The sequence below is a fragment of the Mesoplodon densirostris genome, chromosome 5 (assembly GCF_025265405.1).
Source record: "Mesoplodon densirostris isolate mMesDen1 chromosome 5, mMesDen1 primary haplotype, whole genome shotgun sequence".
In the NCBI taxonomy this organism is placed as follows: domain Eukaryota; kingdom Metazoa; phylum Chordata; class Mammalia; order Artiodactyla; family Ziphiidae; genus Mesoplodon; species Mesoplodon densirostris.
Genome location: NC_082665.1, coordinates 11,444,384 through 11,463,896, shown reverse-complemented (window position 1 = coordinate 11,463,896; position 19,513 = coordinate 11,444,384). Strand labels below are relative to the sequence as shown.

The window sequence follows — 19,513 nt, the reverse complement described above, 5'->3', positions numbered from 1 at the left end:
GTGCTTTGCCCTCTCGTTTTTCACTGGGAAAGGAAGCCAGCAAAGCATGTTTATCCTGGTTCCCACAGGAGAGAAGGACCACATCCCTCCACCCCTAAAGAAAACTCTCTATTTGAAATGTCTTTTCCACTTACCCTGCTCTGAATAATGGAGTTTTTAAACTCTTTTGTTTTTCTAAATATTAAATTTTCAAAGGAAGGATATTTTTGAGTTCAAAGCACCTATTTCAAGTCTTTAATGGTTCTCTTGGTCTGGCATTCATCAGCAAGGATTTTTAAAGCAGCATCCTATGGGTCAGTTCAGTAGCTGAAAAGACTGTTCCAAGCCAACATTGTTGCCACATAATGCTGAGACGAATCTCCCCATAAAATCTTTGCTGTTTATTGGGTTCTGGGTCCTGGAGAAGCCATCTGGACCATCCCTCTGTCTCCAGGCAGGCTGGTTGGGGGGCCAGCACAGGGTGGGATTTGTTGGGGCAAGTAGCCTAGAGTCACACAGCACTGCCCCCCCCCATATTTCTCAGCCTGCTGGGTGGATTGACCGAAGGCTGGAGCTGCCGAGAGTAGGACGCCATGCAGCCTTCTCATGCCCCCTCACCCCCATGAGCAGGAGACGATCAGTTCACCCTGAACTGGCCTCAGCACCTGGGATTCTTAGACCAGTGGCCCCAAATCCACCCTGGACCTTCTGCTGTTGCTCTGGCTCTGAGCTTCAAAACCACACTGTGTGAAACTTGAAGACTCAGAAGAATGAATTTCTGAAATCCAAAGCAAGCCAGTTCCTGTCAACTTTCCTCACAGGTCCTTGTGTCCGGTTCCTCAGTCGTTCTGTGTATCTCTGGTCATGTGCACCATCCTTGCTGCAGAGTTGTCAGTTTCTAGGGATGTCACCGTTTCTCAGTGGGGTGCTATTGGCACTGGAGGTGGGCCATTCTCTGTCCTGTATATTGAAGGTCATCTAGCAGCCCTGGTTCAGCACCCCCAAATTCCAGCAGCCACCTCCAGCCATTATGACAACCAAGAATTCATTCTCAGCCTGGAGTTGGGAGGTGGTTGCAGTGCAACCCTCAACCTGATGGGGAGCAATACCACCCTCAGCCTGTAGGGGGGGCAGCACCATCTTCAGCCTGTGGGCAGGCAGTACCGTCTTCAGACTGTAGGGGGGGCAGCACTGTCTTCAGCCTGGGGGAGGGGCAGTACCGTCTTCAGCCTGGGGGGAGGGGCAGTACCGTCTTCAGCCTGTAGGGGGGGCAGTACCGTCTTCAGCCTGGGGGGAGGGGCAGTACCGTCTTCAGCCTGTAGGGGGGGCAGTACCGTCTTCAGCCTGGGGGGAGGGGCAGTACCGTCTTCAGCCTGTAGGGGGGGCAGTACCGTCTTCAGCCTGGGGAGGGGCAGTACCATCTTCAGCCTGTAGGGGGCAGCACCATCTTCAGCCTGTGGGCAGGCAGTACCATCTTCAGCCTGTAGTGGGGCCAGTACCGCCTTCAGCCTGTTGGGGGACGGCATCACCCGCAGCCGAGGATCCCAGGGTTCTTAGCTCTATGCTCTGGGGGTCAGGCATTTCTCCTCTTCCATCATGAATTCCCAGCACCCAGCACAGTAGGATATCAGTAAATATTTGTCAAATGAATGAAGGAATGAGATCCATGAGCAAGCTTCAAGAGGGTCTGCCAATCCTTTAAGGTTGTGTGCAAAATGTGTATATTGTGTGCATTGTATACATATGTTTTCTGAGGTAAGAGTTCATAGCATCCACCAGATTCTGCAAGGGGAATTGTGACCTATGGGGACGTTTGGAGACTGTTCCAGCCAGTGTCCACTACTAGCCCAATGTTTGTATCCCTGCAAACGTCACTGCACAGTGTGTGGGAACTGAGTTTTAGAGCTGCTGGTCTGTACCAGTATTCTGATATCCCTGCAGAAAGGAATGTCCTGAAAATTGCAGGGGAGACTCTGCTTCCCTGAGTTCATACAAGTCTGTAATGCAAGGGCTGTATTCTACCCTTTAACAAGAAATGGCCTTACCCCTGGGCCCTTGGACTCACTAACAGGAAAGCTTGGTAAGAATAAGGCAGGAATGAGATTTTTCCTCCCAAATTCAAGTGTTTCCTGGGTGGCTTTCCTAAAGAAAGCTAAAGAAATTGGTGACGTCACTCAGCTTCCGGTAAGCCGGGGCTCACGCATCACCTTGGCGGAGGTTGGCTGAGCCCCCCAGGTGAGCAACCATGACTTCCTTCCTGAGAATTCATTGTTGATGCAATTGTTTTAATAAAACACAGTCAAGGCACCGAGGCAGGACGGACAGCTAGGCCGAGCTGGTGGCTGAGCAGAGGGCCCGAGTCCCAGAAACATCTGCAGACCTACGCGAAGGCTCATTCTCAGCCCGTGGCCCTGTGGAATTGTAGTTTAGCTGCACTGCCATGGCTTTGAATGAGGTCTCGGCTGGAAGGGCGTGGAGGGTGTTGACATGATGATGGCTCAGCCTTGATGCTTTCCTGGCATCCCTCTGCGCATCCTGGCATCATCCTGTCCCAGGAAGAGAAGCTCCAGCACTCTAGAGAGGGCATTTGGCCAGGGGAGGGGACAACACTGAAGGCTGGAAGCGCCAGCTCAGAGTTAATTCTGGGCACAGTGAAGCATTTACCAAGAAGTCTATGATATTGTTCACCCCAGAGGCATCATTATATTTGCAGAAGCTTCCAGCATATAGACTACATCAGTCACGAGCCTAGAAACTCCCTCGGGGGAAGATGGAAACTCTGAGGAACCCCCGATAGTTCAGAGCAGGCTTCTCAGATGTGAATGTACCTAAAAAGTCACCTGGATAGTTTGTTAAATCAGATTCCAGGCCCTGACTCCACAATCTAGTCAGCAGGGGCCTGACCATCTGCATTTCTAATAAGCTCCCAGGTGCTGCTGATGCTGCCCGTCTAGGAACCCGACTTTGAGAACCACTGGGGTCCAGCAGGGGGTTCCGCACTGTGCTCCACAGCACCCCCTTGTGGGGAGAAGAAGGGATGCGAAAAGCAAGTGAATGGGACTCAGCGCCTCACCCCCACCAATATCCAAGACACCTCCCAGTCTTCTTTTTTTTTTAATTTTTTAAAAATTTAATTTTATTTATTTATTTATTTTTGGCTGTGTTGGGTCTTCATTGCTGCACGAGGGCTTTTTTCTCTAGTTGCGGTGAGTGGGGGCTACTCTTCGTTGCGGTGTGCGGGCTTCTTGTTGTGGAGCACAGGCTCTAGGCGCGTGGGATTCCGTAGTATGGCACGCGGGCTCAGTAGTTGTGGCACACAGGCTTAGTTGCTCCGCAGCATGTGGGATCTTCCTGGACCAGGGCTCGAACCCATGTCCCCTGCACTGGCAGGCAGATTCTTAACCACTGAGCCACCAGGGAAGCCCACCTTCCAGTCTTCTTTACAAATCTGGTTTTGGTGGTTAAACAAAGAACCCCTGATTAAAAGGACAGGGGTGAGGGGACCACTGACCTGGACAAGGTAGGTCCAGACCTGCAGGAGGGGTACTCCCTAGAGCCGCGAGCTTCCACGCCCCTCATTCCAGTGTGCCTGGGGCAGGGGACAGCCTCTGCCCGAAACCCGAGAGCATCCAAAGCAGACCAACCCCAAGTAACCGGCTAAGTGAGCAGAGGCCAGGGCGGGTGCCACCGGCTGTGCATGCCCCACCCCACGTCAGCAGAGCCTACTCCTTGTGGACCTGCAGCCAGAGCTGTGTCCGGCCGTCTGCACCTGGAGGAGTTCCCTCTCTGCCTGTAGGTTCACTGCTCAGCTCCCGTGGGTGCAGGACGGCAGCCTGGTTCAGGAGAGTTTGCTCAGCCACGTCTGGATGTGCCCCACCTCTGCCCTATCCCCGGGCCCATCAGGAGCCTCAGCACCGCCATTTCATCCTCCAAAAACCAACCTCAGGATAACCATGTGCCCTCCTGTAGCTCAGATCCAACAGCAGTGATCTGGGGTAGAGCCCAGTCTCTGGGGTCAAAGTGTCAGGTTCCCATCTCAGCTTCTCCACCACCCAGCTGAGAGAGCTTGGGTGAGGCAACCTCTCTGAGCCTCAGTTTCCCTGTCTGTACAATGGGGATGATTTTAGTGTCTATGTGAGCGTTAAACACAACTGTCAGTGTTCAGAGCTCCTGGTACAGCACCTGGCATGGTGAGAGCCCTCAGGAAATGTCAGCCAGTTGTTACTAAGTCTACTCTGTTTTTTTGTTTGTTTGTTTGTTTGGTTTGGTTTGTTTTTAGGCCGCCCCATGTGGCATGTGGGATCTTTGTTGCCCGACCAGGGATCGAACCCGTGCCCCTTGAATTGGGAGCACAGAGTCTTAACCACTGGACTGCCAGGGAAGTCCCCACTAAGTCTTCTCTCTTGACACTCTTTTAGTGGTTTTGCTGAAGCAGGAGTGTGAGGCCTGTAATAGTTTCCTGAGGCTGCTGTAACAAATGACTGCAAACTGGGTGGGCTTAAAACAACAGAAATTTATTTTCTCATAGTTCTGGAGGTGAGATGTCCAAAATCAAGGTTTGGGCAGGGCCATGTTCCTTTGCGGGCTTCAGGGGAGAATTTATTGCATGCCTTTCCCTTAGCTTCTGATGCTGCCAGCAATCCCTGGCGTTCCTTGGCTTGTAGACACGTCACTGTAGGCTCTACCTCTGTCGTCATGTGGCGTTCCTTCTGTCTGTCTCTGTGTCGTCTTCTTATAAGCACGCCAGTCATATTGGACTAGAGCCCGCCCTAATTGAGTATGACTTCGTCTTAATTGGATTGCATCTGCAGAGACCCTATTTCCAAACAAGTCCCCTTCAGAGTTACCAGGGATAGGACTTGAACATATCTTTTTAGGGGACAACACTGTTTAACTGGAGTGAGACCACAGGGCCCGGCGGCCACGAGGACCCTGGGGATCTTCCCCATGAAGCTGTACAGGTTTCCCTAGACCTGGACTAAATTGTCCCCATGGTTGTGTTTTGCAGGGTGTTCAGACTTACACCTCTTGGATATGTTGACCCCAACTGAGAGAAAGCGACAGGGATACATCCACGAGCTCATTGTCACGGAGGAGAACTATGTGAATGACCTGCAGCTGGTCACAGAGGTAAGGGCAGCTGGGGGCGCTGGGGCGGGGTGGGGGGCACTGGCAGAGGGTGGGGAAGGCAGGGACTCTGTCAAGGAGGGCTGGGTCCTGATTCCCAGTGTGAGAAGCTTTCGGAGGTATGGGAGCATCTGGAGTGTACATCACAGAGGAGAGTCTTACCCAAGAGAAGATGCTTAATTCTCCTCTGTGGCCACGGACTCACAATTCTCATCTGTGAGCCCTACCCACAGAGGGGCAGAGACCCTTCAAGACAGGGTTAGATGAGCCCATGAGGAGTGCCTGACAGGGGACACATGGGCTGTGAGGTGGGAGTCTGGGCTCGGTTCAGAGAACTTGCAGATCAGCCACCAACTAATTGATGCCATAGAGCATCATCTCCCTGGCCCTCAGCGGTGACATCTGAAAGATGGCAGTCATCTGCCTGATATCTTGGTTATTCCTCATGCTACATATTACCCCCCAGAAAAATCTGTTGTAGAGAATGAAGATGTTTCCTCCCAGGGCCCCGTGCGTACCCTCCCTCCCCCGTCCTGGACGATGTCTCATTTTGGCTCTCCTCCCAGGGAGCTGTTGAAGGGCCTTGTCTGCCTAGTCCAGAGGATGGGGAGGTACAGAGTTGGGAAGTTCTGCTTTTCAGGAAGCCTTTGGTCCATACGCATGGGAGGTTGCCGTAGTAGGAGACAGGGGTTTGCAGAGCTGGACCTTGGGGTCACCCTATAGTTTGAAAAGTACCGTGATAGTTTGGGAACCCCCGTACCCCGACTATTGTGAAACCATCTCCTCTGATAGTCTTAATGACCCGGAAAGGCATTGCTCGATGACCCAGTGTTGATGAGTTGATGGCCCCCAAGGCCATCATTAATGCTTAGGGAGCATTGGTATGAAAAGGTGTCCCTTTCTCAAGACACATGACAGTCACTAAATATACAGTCTTGGATGTCTAGGCTGTGAGTGTCACCCTCTTAGATACGTTGTGCAGTGGCCTGGTATATGCCAGGTTCAACATCGGCTTAAAGACTCATGAAGTACTCTGGGCTCCAAGGGATCACCCTCAGCCCAGCCAAGTTTATTTCAAAGACAGGCTGTCCTGGTCCCTAAGATACCTTCCAGCGAGTGGCCTGCCTGCAATGGTAGCTACGACCTCTTTCTAGGCAGGGGCTCACCACGTGGGGCTCAGCCAAGACCTGTGGTCTACTGTGAGTTGCCGACCCACACGGCGCTTGGGCAGACTCCTCAATTTCCCGGAGTCCCGGAGAGGGGCAGTGCCCACCTGGCATCAGGCCTTCACTCGCTGGCTGTGTCCCAGGCCCAGCCCAGGCTGCGGGCAGAGCAGTGGAGTCCATCCTGTCCCCAGGCTGCTGGTTGGGGGCCCGCCTGCCAGGGCTGCTCCCCTGGACTTCCTGAGGCTTGTGTGTGCAGCCGATGCTGGGAGCAGGAAGGCGGGAGTGCCCCCCACCCCATGCACCTCTCGGCCCTCCACTTCCCCCCTGTGCCCAGTTCCTCACCATGGCAGGTGAGGGCTTGAGTGCCTTTGTCCAGACCCCCGGCTGAGTCCTGGCGGAGTTGAGGCCTGTCCTCCAGAGTTTCGTGGGCCTCCCTGTAAAACAGTGTGGACCTGATGGGAACCCACCACCTCCCCATCCCCCCCGGCAGAGGGAGGGCCACCTGCTTCAGAAACTCCACAGCTTCTGGGCCTCCCAGCCAAAGCTGCAGATGCCTCAGTCCTTCCCCTGGCTCTGAACAGATCGGTGTGTGCGTGCGTTTGAGTTTTAAGCTAACTGTTTGCTTTCTGAACTGCTTCGTTTTCTGCATCTGTAGATCTTTCAGAAACCCCTGATGGAGTCTGAGCTGCTGACAGAGAAAGAGGGTGCTATGATTTTTGTTAACTGGAAGGACCTGATTATGTGTAATATCAAACTGCTGAAGTAAGCCTCTCCTCTCCCCAGCCTGTCTTTGCCCTCGCGCTCCGGCCCTGCTACGCGGCGTCGTCCGTGTGTCCCCTCCGTGCATGCCGCCCTGTGTTTCTTTCTGCCTCTCTTCCTCTTTTCCACTCACAAGACCCATCGCTCTTCCTTGCCCTGATGCTTTCTGGAAACACACCCCCAGTTTTTCATTGGGGAGAATGGATTGCTCAGGCATCCCGGTTCCTGCTTTTACCATGGTTCTAGAATGAACGGAGCTGGGCCGATTCTGGCTCCTAATCGCTGGCCAGCTCCATCCAGGCGGGGGGCAGACCCCATGCCTCAGACCCTGGTTCCACTGGAGGAATGTTGGTCTCTTGAGACTTTCTTGGCTCCTGAAGATGGGAAACGGTGGGACCGCTCATGGCCACGGTCGGCGGCAGTTCTCAGGATAGGCCTCTGAGAAGCTGGCCTGGAGCAGTTGCTATTTTATTTATTCCTGTTTTAATTCTCAGAGGCAGCTACAGGGCCAGGGAGAAGCACTGGGCCAGGAGCCTGGAGACCTGGGCTTGGAGCCCGACTTTCTGCCCTTCCTCAGTTTCCCCACCTGTAAAAGGAAGGGATTGGATTACATCATCACAAAAGTCCTTTCCAGTTCTTAAAAAGAACTTCCAAATCTGTGTCCACCAGGCCCTCAGTATAACACCATTTGCTAGAAAACAGATGAAGTCCGTGGTGATCCTGGGGGCCAGGAGGAAGCACAGGCCCTGGGAACTGGTGTCCATTCCAGATCTCTAGGTTCATATAATTGGGAAGCAGCTATTTCCTGAATGTGGTCCCTGGGATTTTATAAAGTGATTTCAGGTCCCCACTTTCCTGAGTGTGTTTGGGAGTAGATGAAGGGATGGACAGAGAGGTGCAGAGAGGTGGCTGTGAAGAAAAACTCTAACGTCTTCTGTCTCTATGTTCTAGAAGATGTTAATCAAAGATGGCGGCATGGGGGTGCCTTGGAGAAAGTATTTCCGTTACCCCCCTTGAGAAGCATACTGTAGAGGTTTCTAGCGTAGGTCTGGGTCAGGCTCTTGGGCTCACACTCTGCTGTTGCCTACCTGCTTTGAGCAAGTCGCCTATGCTCCCTGGGCCTCAGTGTCCTCATCTGTAAAATGGGGGTGATAGGATCTACCACATACAGGTCTCCTTAGGGAGCATTTAGACAGCGAGTGCCTGGTCCCTCGTAAGTGCTGGGCTTGGGCCCTAGGGTGGGCTGAGCACCCACTCTTGTCTTGGACAGAGGCTGCCTTGTCACCTGGGGCAGGTGGGCTAGTTAACCCCTGAACCTACAAGTACTAAACCTAAAATGTTGGAGACAGGTTGTTTTGAAATAGATGAAAAGGTTTTCTGTTGAACGTATACCTACAAGTTAACACCTCTTTCCTTGGGCGGCTACGTGGGGGTGGGGAGGCGGGCGATGTGTCTGATGTTCCCGAGTGACACCCCTCCCCAGCCCTCCCAGCACCGGCGCTCCCCATGCGTTTCTGTTGTCTCTGTACTTTTAACCCTCCGTCCTGCTCCTGTCAGGAAAGCAGAAGCCCCTTTCCTGAGCTCTGTCAGGGCCAGGCCTGTGCGCTTCTTCCTCCCATTAGCGCCGATGGGCTCTACAGCCCTGGAGGTAGGAATTGAGAATGCTCTTGCAACCATGGAAACGAGGCTCAGAGAGGTTGAGTGACTTGTCCAAAGTCACACAGAAGGCGATCAGGGTGCCCCGGGCCGCTCTGTGGATAAAGCCCAGGGTCCCACTAGGGGTTCCATCCTGTCCTGCCCTCGAAGGAAAGAAGGTGAGACCAGGAGGCCGACATCTCAAGTTTTCCTCTGGGCTCCAGCGCCTTCTAACTCGTTTTGGGCAGTTACCTCGGGCAGATAACTCCCCAGCCCTTTGTTTTAGAACTTGTAAAATTGCAGTCAGGGCGCCTGCCCTGTCTAGCATGCGGGGTTATCCCAAGGAGCAAGGAGATCAGGTGTACAGCTGGCACCCTGTCAATCATGGCACCAACGGGCACAGACACCCCCTCCCCCATCACAGGTATGCTCTGGGCCTTCCTCTGATGACCGGATTGGTTAGTTTGGCTAATCTGTTCACTTTCCAGATAAAATACTTGTATTTAGCCGGAGCTTTCTGGGGACCTGGTTTCTTTCTTCCTTTCTTTTTCCTTTTTAAGATCTTATTATGAAAATTTTCAAACATACCAGAAAAAATTGAAAGAATTTTATGGTGAGCGCCCATATTGTAGATTATGCAATTTTGCTGCATAGACTTAATTTCTTTGTGCAAAGGACTAATCCCAATGATGGGAAGATTTAGGACTCCTGGCAGGATGGAAGAAGATGAAGAGAACTTAAGGCAGCTCTCCCTGGAAGGCCGCAGTGGGCAGCCACATATCTGTCACTCCTGATCCAAGGGCCAGCGACTCCTTGTACTTAGAGGGGGGACATAGGATTTATCAAACAGATAACTAAGAAACAAATAAAATGAACATAAAAGGGAGCTACCTGGGGCACACAGACTTCCTACTAATGCCGCCTCTGGTTGGGGGTTGAAATGGATGGTTGGCTCTCTTACCTGTGAGCAGAGGGCTGAGAAGTTTGCCTTCAGTGAGCTGAATAGGGGAGAAGAATCTAGAACATTTTAAAGTTAAGAGCTAGGTGCAGGCCCCTAGGGGTGGCTGTTAGAAGTGATAGCAGTAGGAATGCAGAAGTGAGATAGGGTATGTAGAACCAGGTACTGCAGCTGTTTTTTTTTTTTTTTTTTTTTCGGTACGCAGGCCTCTCACTGCTGTGGCCTCTCCCGCTGTGGAGCACAGGCTCTGGACGTGCAGGCTCAGCGGCCATGGCTTACGGGCCCAGCCGCTCTGCGGCATGTGGTATCTTCCCAGACTGGGGCACGAACCCGTGTCTCCGGCATCGGCAGGCGGACTCTCAACCACTGCGCCACCAGGGAAGCCCTGAAGCTGTTTTTTTAAAAATCAAGATCCTTTCCTGCCTCCTTGCTTGAAAAATAAATAAATAAATAAATAAATAAATGAAAGAGCTTCTCCAAAAAAAAAAAAAAGTTTTTCTTAAATATTAAGTATTCAGTTTTCTTTTTAACTTAAGAAGAATAGCCATGATTTTATTTTAGGCAGAAAAACAAAGAAAAATAAAAAGTAAAAAAGATACCTTGGGGGGTAAAGACAGGATGGGGAGAAGGAAGGAAGGGGCTTTGGGTGGGAGTGGGCAGGGTGAGAGGAAAGGAGGCAGAGGCTTGAGGAAATGAGATGGAAGGACAGAGGGAAGGGAAGAGCAGAGGGGCCGTGGAAGCCCCCCTTGGTGGGATGGCGGGAGCTGCTTCTGGAATGAGGACAGGCCAGGAGCCCTGAGCAGCTTGAGGGGAGGCGGGGCTGGGCACGGTGCTTGTCCTCACATGCAGTGCTTACAGACTGTGGGCTCTGGAGACCAGGGCTTCCTGCCACCCATGAGCTGTGTGACTCTGGTCAAGTCGCTCAATGTCTGCGTGCCTCGGTTTCCCCAACCGTCAATAGGGATAATAAGTCATATAGGTTAAAAAAATTGTTTGACACATTAGGACACATTCATAAACGCCAGCTCTCTTGACCATCCCCTTGATCTGCGAACTTCAGAGGGCTACTCATTCGTTCAGCAAATGTCAAGCTCTCTGACATGTCCATTAGCTGATTGATTACTGTTGCAGTTCAAGACCTTGACTCCATAGACCTTTATATGAGATTACAAATCAGCTCACCAAAGGGCAGGGCTGAGGGTGCAGCAATGGAGTCATGTGATCCCTGAGCCTGGTGACGTGCCCTGTTTCAACCCACTCAAACCCAGTCCTCAAAAGCCTTGCCTGTGTGGTAGAACATCCCAGAAGGTGACTCACAGTTCGACCTAACAGGTGCCTGGTCTGTAGCAGGGGCCTGATTTTAGGTCTGTCTCTCAGTTGGACAAATCAGCTCTCCAAGCATGGGCCTCCAGAACCCAGGAACTGGCTTAACTTCCTCAAGACAGTGATGATCTGTGTGTGATCTTTTTTTTTCCCCTTTTTCTTCTCTCCCCATCATTAAAAAAAAAAAAAAAAAGGAGGGGGGCAGGTGAAAGTACTCGTATTCCATTGCAGAAAGATTGTGTTGCTCCTCATTGGAAAACCATGGTATGATGGAATTTCTTCCCATTTTCATCCATAGCAAGTTTGTAACATGGTTATTCAGCACTCTCGTCCCCCAGAATTGGTAGTGACGTAACCCTTGAGCAAATTTATACACACTGGGAGATATTCCACACCCACCCAATGAACAGTGGCCACCTGGCCATCCTGAGGGTACCAACCTGCCACTCCTCACACCCCAGGCAGCCAGTGCTGACCAGCACCTCTCCCCACAAGGGCACCTGCTTGAGGGGGAATGGCTCATTGTTTGGACCACATAACACACTGTCCCTAAAGTTTTTCTCCTTGGCTTGTTGCCCAGTCCAAAGATTTTTTTTTTCTTTAACCAAAAATGTAGGAGAAAGAAAATAAAGTGATCTGAAGTTTTTAATACTAAGATTGCAGAGCCTCCTTAGAATTATATAGCCCTACCCATGACCTTGAAAGCAGCCAGAGGAATTCACAGTAACATCCTCCCAGCCTTATGTAAAAATCCCATATCATACCATTCTGTTCCTTCCATTCATCCAGGCATCCATCTATCTGTCCATCCATCCATCCATCATCCATAATCACTAGGGTAGGCAGAACACACCCATGGCCTCATATGTCGAGGTCCTGCCCTTATAGTACATTGCTATCCTTGCTGCGTAAAAGCTCGGTGCCATGCCCTTCTTATAGATGCTGGGTTAGGAGTTGACATACGAGTTAGAAGGGTGGGATGCACAGTCCTGACTGTTATGGTCTTGAACACTCAGAATGCAGCTGGACTCCTGAACAAACATTTTCCAGTCCCTCTCGTCCCTTCTCAGCTTCCAGGATGTAAATTGTTTGAGTCTATGACCCATTATCATATGAATAGGCTTCTTTCTTCAGAACTCTTCTTAATCCAGTCAACTTCAAATTAGCCACAGCGATGAAGCAGTGAACCAGAGAAGGGCACAAATTGTTCAGACAATCAGTTATACCTGGCTTTCATGAACATTATGGGATTATTTTTCTGTGGCAGTTGATTTACCATCTTGATTACGTTTTGTTTGGTCTGAAATTGAGCCTCCACGGCCCCTGGCAACAGCAGCTTCCCTTGGGCAGCACTGGCCCCGGAAACAGGTTCAGTGTTGGGGCCATACCAGCCTGGACAGATCATCCATAAAGTGAGACATCCACCCAGGGATCCTGTCTGAGTTATTTTTTTTAAAAAAAAGATTCCATATATTTCCACAAGAAAAAATTGTCTTTTATGCTGACTTGTTCAGCAAAGTTTTTTTTTAAAGCTTTTCTTCCTAAGAGCCAGTGAACAGACTTCATGTCAAAGAAAAATGCCCCAGTGATACCTCTTTGTAGCACTAGACTCATTTCTTTTTCTGTTCCTTGTCTGCCACATAGATGCTTTAGTGGCCCTGGGTTTGTGCCCCTCACACACATCCCATTTCTGTACCACCTAGAAGTGTGCTGTGTACGTGTCAGAGAGCGTGAAGAGGGCGCTCACTTCTCATGTTTCTGTGCAGAGCGCTGAGGGTTCGCAAGAAGATGTCTGGGGAGAAGATGCCTGTGAAGATGATCGGGGACATCCTGACCGCCCAGCTGCCACACATGCAACCCTACATCCGCTTCTGCAGCTGCCAGCTCAACGGGGCTGCCTTGATCCAGCAGAAGACAGATGAGGCCCCTGACTTCAAGGAGTTTGTCAAAGTAAGGAGCCCAGGCTGAGCTGAGTCTCTGCCCCTGCCGAGTGGCCATCTTCCAGCGGCTGGGCGTGTGAGGGGCTGATTCACACATTTACTGAAGGCCAAGGGTGAGGTCCCAGCTGAAGAGTAGGGGCTGCCCCTTGCTGGCGGGTGGCTGGGACCAAGGGGGTGGGCTTGGAGAGGAGGGACCAGTGCTCGCCTAGAAGCTCTGCCTTGACCAGGTGTGAGTGGTGTTATTTGAATACAGGTTTAAATCCTCCATCTCATTTTTAGGCCTAGGAGGGCTGGTGGGTCTCAGGTTTCCTATTCTGTTTAATGTGAGCATCCTCAGTTCTTTGCTGCTCTCTACCCTTCACCTGCAAAGGGAATGGCCGGCAATCCCAATGGACCCTTTGGTTTTTTCCAATTGGTTCTTTTTGATGGGCTCAAGCTCTAGGAAGCCCATGGGGGTGAGTGTGGAATGCCAGGACCTCTGCCTTGGAGGATCACAAGGGTCTGGAGAGCCATGTGCCCACCAAGGGACATTGTGCAGAAGTGGACCCCATGCTGCTGGAGACCCCAGGCTTTGGGTCTGCTTCCCTTTGCTGGGGTGGGTCCCTGCTGGCCAGGCCAGCCCACGCAATCAGCTCCAACCTCTCCCAGAGGGGAAGAAAAAAGAGAATAAAATAACATCTGCTAAACAGGCACATTTTGATGAACAGACAGCAAAATAATCATACTAATGACAGGCTTATCTTTGTACCTCCTGCATTTTGGGGGCAGGCCTTTCCCACTCCCCCCAGTAACCAAGTTTGTGGAGTCATCATTGGGAGGGGAAAATGCCATCTCTTCTCGGCCGTAGCATCAGATGTTCTTGTTCTTTCTTTCTCGCCCTGTTTCTCAATATTAAATGCTCTGATTTTCTACCCAATGAGTGGGGCATCTAAGGGGAGAAACACTGCTATGAAGTAGGCCTAGGGTGGGCTGGAGACTGGAGAGCAGATACTGGGCTGCCAGGAGCCACGGGCCACCTGGGGTTCCAGCCAAGGGCTGGGTCCTCCCTGGGCACAGGCAGGATGAGTTCATCACTGGATGTACTTGAACTTGAGGGAAATGCTGACACCAGCCCAGGAGGGGCCTTGTTGCCCCTCCCCTTCTCACCCCTCCCCTCATCCCCTCTCCCTGCCACATTCCTGTGGGACTTTGACATGCCTTTGCCTGCTGCAAAGTTTTCCTGGAATAATGGTGTCCACGGCTGGAGCAGGTTCAGGCACTGACAGGTCCCAGGGCTTGGGGCCCAGGTCATGGCATTAAACCTGTTCCTAAGACATTGAACCTGACCAGAACCTTTGCGAGCTGTCACCATATAACCCCTGTGACTTGTAGATGGGGTCATCTTTTGGAGGTAAAAGGACTCTTGTCCTCCAGTCAAGTTGACAAAAGTGGTGGAAGGAAAGAGGCAGGGAGTCCAGGGTGGAGACAACCACAGACCCTGGGGCTGGGGGCCCGACCCTCATGTCTCGGCTTCACCATCCCTACCCTGCTGGGGCTCCCACCAGCAGGTACAGGCTTCTCCCAAAACAGACAGTGAGATCCGGCCAGGCCCTTCCAGCAACTCTGGGACTTAAGGGGGATTTTTGTTCTGACCCTATAGTCTTGTGACTCTCCTTGCTCCTGGGAATGTTATAAAATTTTGGTAGGTATCCAGAGGAAATATTCTCTGTAAAGCCAGAATCTCATCTCTGGAAGTAAGGAACCACATGTCCCATGGAAGGTCCACTGGATCTGGGGAGTAGGGGTCAACCCTGCAGCTGAGTCACATCCAAGGTAGAGTCCCACTCTCCATCTGGAATGTGCCACCTCCTGGCTGGGGGATAACCAGTCCGGCTCTTCCAGCTCCAGGCTTCTCCGCTGTCATTCAGATAAATGAGACAATGTGATGGGTGGGGAGTCCTGAATAACAGCGATGTTGATGTCACTGACCAGATTTTGCAAACTTCTTAAGTACATTTAAAAAAATCTCTTATTGCAGAGACTGGCCATGGACCCTCGCTGTAAGGGAATGCCACTCTCTAGTTTTATACTGAAGCCTATGCAACGGGTAACGAGATACCCACTGATCATTAAAAATGTAAGTAGCTGTCTTGCCTTTTCAAGTAGAGGAATGCTTTCCCGGCAGGTCAGAGATCTGGGGCCATGGGCAGGTTCCCCAGCCAACACACCTGGTATCTATCGTGTAGAAATCTTCTACCAACAGGCTGCAGGAGGCATCTGCTTGGTAACTCAGAAAGAAAAGCTGGCTTATTGTGAAAAGAGCTAGTAATACACAGCCTTCAGCTGTGCAACCAAGTGGCCTCCACCTTCTAAGTCAGAACATGAGAGCTCAGTTCTTTTCCTAATACAGGCAGAGTGTCTTTAGGCCTTGGTTTTCCTAGTAAGAAAGAGAGAAAGAAATATAGTTTCCACCACTCGTCTTCAGAAAGCCATTGTGAGATACTCTATGTTGATATTAGATGATTGTTTTTGTCCTGTCATTTTAAGAAAGCCAATACCAAAAGAAAAGAAAAGAAAAATTAGGGTTTCAGCATGCCCATCTGTAAAGTGAGTGAGCAGACTTAGACATCCTCTGAGCCTGTGATTCTATAACCACAGGGAGGAAAGCTGCTGGAGAGAGGTTTTAGATCTGGTTCCTTTCAGTGGAGAATTTAGAAACCCAGATCTAGACACTGGCGTGCTCACTGATACTGGGGTGTTGTTGCCTTTTGAGTCTCTCAGTGCCGAGCCAGGCAATATATGTATGTGTATATATTCATACCCACATATTTACATAACATAAGTGTGCAAACATCTTTATTTCAAGATTTATATATATATTATAATATGTATTAAAACCCATGAGTTCACACCAATACTTCCTGTCCTAATGTAGTATCATGGAATTTATTCTAGCCTTTCCCCTTTCTCTGTATATAACTCCCTTCTCCATGAGAAGCCTGGCTCTGATTATCCTCAATAGATTTACTTATATGCTGAATCCCCTTATATGTAGCAAATTTCCCTCTCATATAAGCCAGTTCCTCAGTCCAAGCCCAGTTTGACCCCACAAAATACACTGTGGCCACATTGGTTGAGTTAAAGAATTAGTTTTGAAAGAAGTTTTCCATCTACTGTTTCCTTTTCTCCAACTTGGCAGTTACTATTAAACTAACTCAACAACCTTCTTTACTTCCCCCAATACTTAGTTGGGAATTGAAGTTGGAAACAAGCTTTTTAAGTTCTAAGGGCTTCCCTGGTGGTCCAGTGGCTAAGACTCCCCACTCTCAGTGAAAGGGGCCCAGGTTTGATCCCTGGTCAGGGAACTAGAGCCCACATGCTGCAGCAAAGATCCCGCATGCTGCAACTAAGACCTGGAGCAGCCAAATAAATAAAGTAAATATTAAAAAAAATAAAATAAAATAGGTGTTCTAGATCTAGCTAATGGGGAGAAAAACAAAAACAAGAAAAGAACTGAGAGGCATAAATATTAAAAAAGAAAAAACAAATTATCATTCTTTGCAGAAACATGATTGCTACCCTAGAGAACCCAAAAGAACGAACTGAAAACTAGCAAAACTAAGAAGAGAATTTTTAAAGGTGGCCAGTTATGATACATATGGAAAACTGTAAAAATACTAAGATTAAATATTCTTTATAATACTGAGGTGGAGAAATTCTTAGCATGACACCAAAGACAGAACTTTAAAGAATTTAGAGTTGTAGCAACTTGAAAAAAATTTTTTTTCCTCTGGGAGAAACCTAGGTGTTCATTAAGGAGAGTAGTTAAATAAAGTGCTGAGTATATACTATGAAAGAAACTTTTTTGTATTAGCTGGAATGATATCTAGAAAATGCTGTTAAGTTAAAACAAAACAAAACAAACAAAACCCAAAACAACCTTTTACAAGCAATCCAACAGTATGGTCCATTTTGCAAAACCAAGGAAAAACTCTGTGTGATTGTTAAATGTATGTGGAACATCTGAAGGGAACTAAAGGGGTGCCCTTAAGCCTGGGCACAGTTACCTCTGAGGCAGGAGAGCAAAGGGGATAGAGCACAGTTGTTATCTATACTTCCGTGTTGTTTGACTCTTGCATATCAAGAATGTGTTAATATTATTTGAATAAACATTTTTCTTAAAAAATGTTGTGTAACAAAATATAATGAACAGCATTAAAAGACAAATGACAGATATAAGCTGAGTAAACAGATTTTAACAGTATATAAGAAGATATTGAAATATACATGGATTATCTATCTATAATATCTATCTATCTATCTATCTATCTATCTATCTATCTATCTATCTATCTATCTATCTATCGGTCATCTCAAGCACTCTTATAACTCAGAATGAAAAAGACAAATACCCTAATAGAAAAATAGGTAAAATATACAACTAGACATTTCTGAGAGGAGTGTAGAATAGCGGTAAGGAACATGTTGTCATCTTGAATGAGGTGTCGAGCAGAAGTTTGCTGTGGAATCTGTGATCTGACAGGTTAGGCAAAAAGCCTCTTCACACGACGCCCTATAAGCACATGAAACTGGACTGAGAAGAAGAGTCACAACTATTGCCCTTGAGCTGAGGTGTCACTGTCACCATTTCCCATGAGAAAGTCTGGTCTGAAGTGCCGGGGGGAGGCCTCTGAATGTGGCCCTCTATGAGCAAGTGGAACTAGACTGAGCACAGAGGAAATGAAAAAAATCCATGGGGCTAACAGGGTCTTGGTGCTCCATCTGGGTGTCAGGCCTGAGCCTCTGAGATGGGAGAGCTGAGTTCAGGACACTGGTTCACCAGAGACCTCTCGGACCCACATAATATCAAATGGCAAAAGCTGTCCCACAGATCTCCATCTCAACGCCAACAGCCAGATCCACTCAAAGACCAGCAAGCTACAGTGCTGGACACCCTATGCCAAACACCTAGCAAGACAGGAACACAACCCCACCCATTAGCAGAGAGGCTGCCTAAAATCATAATAAGGCCACAGACACGCCAAAGCACACCACTGGATGTGGTCCTGCCCACCAGAAAGACAAGATCCAGCTTCATCCACCAGAGCACAGGCACCAGTCCCCTCCACCAGGAAGCCTACACAACCCACTGAACCAACCTTAGCCACTGGGGGCAGACACCAAACACAACTGGAACTATGAACCTGCAGCCTGGGAAAAGGAGACCCCAAGCACAGTAAGTTAAGCAAAATGAGAAGGCAGAGAAGCACACAGCAGATGAAGGAGCAAAGTAAAAACCCACCAGACCAAACAAGTGAAGAGGAAATAGGCAGTCTACCCGAAAAAGAATTGAGAGTAATGATAGTAAAGATGATCCAAAATCTCGGACATAGAATGGAGAAAGTACAAGAAACGTTTAACAAGGACATAGAAGAACTAAAGGGAAAACAAACAATGATGAACAACACAATAAATGGAAGTAAAAATTCTCTAGAAGGAATCAATAACAGAATAACTAAGGCAGAAGAACGGATAAGTGATCTGGAAGATAAAATAGTAGAAGTAACTACCGCAGAGCAGAATAAAGAAGAAACAATGAAGAGAATTGAGGACAGTCTCAGAGACCTCTGGGGCAACATTAAATGCACCAACATTCGAATTATAGGGGTCCCAGAAGAAGAAGAGAAAAAGAAAGGGACTGAGAAAAAATTTGAAGAGCTTATAACTGAAAACTTCCCTAATATGGGAAAGGAAATAATTAATCAAGTCCAGGAAGCACAGAGAGTCCCATACAGGATAAATCCAAGGAGAAACATGCCAAGACACATATTAATCAAACTATCAAAAATTAAATACAAAGAAAAAATATTAAGAGCAACAAGGGAAATGCAACAAATAACATAAAAAGGGAATCCCCACAAGGTTAACAGCTGATCTTTCAGTAGAAACTCTGCAAGCCAGAAGGGAGTGGCAGGACATATTTAAAGTGATGAAAGGAAAATACCTACAACCAAGATTACTCTACCCAGCAAGGATCTCATTCAGATTCAACAGAGAAATTAAAACCTTTACAGACTAGCAAAAACTAAGAGAATTCAGCACCACCAAACCAGCTTTACAACAAATGCTAAACTTCTCTAAGCAGCATCTTCAAGAGAAGGAAAAGACCTACAATAACAAACCCAGAACAATTAAGAAAATCGTAATAGGAACACACATATCGATAACTACCTTAAATGTAAATGGATTAGATGCTCCAACCAAAAGACATAGACTGGGTGAATGGATACAAAAACAAGACCCATATATATGCTGTCTACAAGAGACCCACTTCAGACCTACAGACAGAAGTCTGTAGGGACACATACAGACGGGAAGTGAGGGGATGGAAAAAGATATTCCATGCAAATGGAAATCAAAAGAAAGCTGGAGTAGCAATTCTCATATCAGATAAAATAGACTTTAAAATAAAGACTATTACAAGAGACAAAGAAGGACACTACATAATGATCACGGGATCAATCCAAGAAGAAAATATAACAATTGTAAATATTTATGCACCCAATGTAGGACCACCTCAATACATAAGGCAAATGCTAACAGCGATAAAATGGGAAATCGACAGTAACACAATTATAGTAGGGAAC

The 19,513-nt window shown here is 48.6% G+C and overlaps 1 protein-coding gene across 1 annotated transcript in view; it reads left to right on the top strand.

The window, feature by feature from the left end:
* Positions 1-19,513, top strand: part of ITSN1 (intersectin 1) — a 248,394-nt gene that overhangs the window by 211,305 nt on the left and 17,576 nt on the right. The window contains exons 30-33 of the mRNA XM_060098529.1: positions 4,988-5,109; positions 6,928-7,034; positions 12,714-12,897; positions 14,905-15,003. Of these exons, the coding sequence (XP_059954512.1) occupies positions 4,988-5,109; positions 6,928-7,034; positions 12,714-12,897; positions 14,905-15,003 (512 nt within the window). The remainder of the gene's footprint in view (positions 1-4,987; positions 5,110-6,927; positions 7,035-12,713; positions 12,898-14,904; positions 15,004-19,513) is intronic.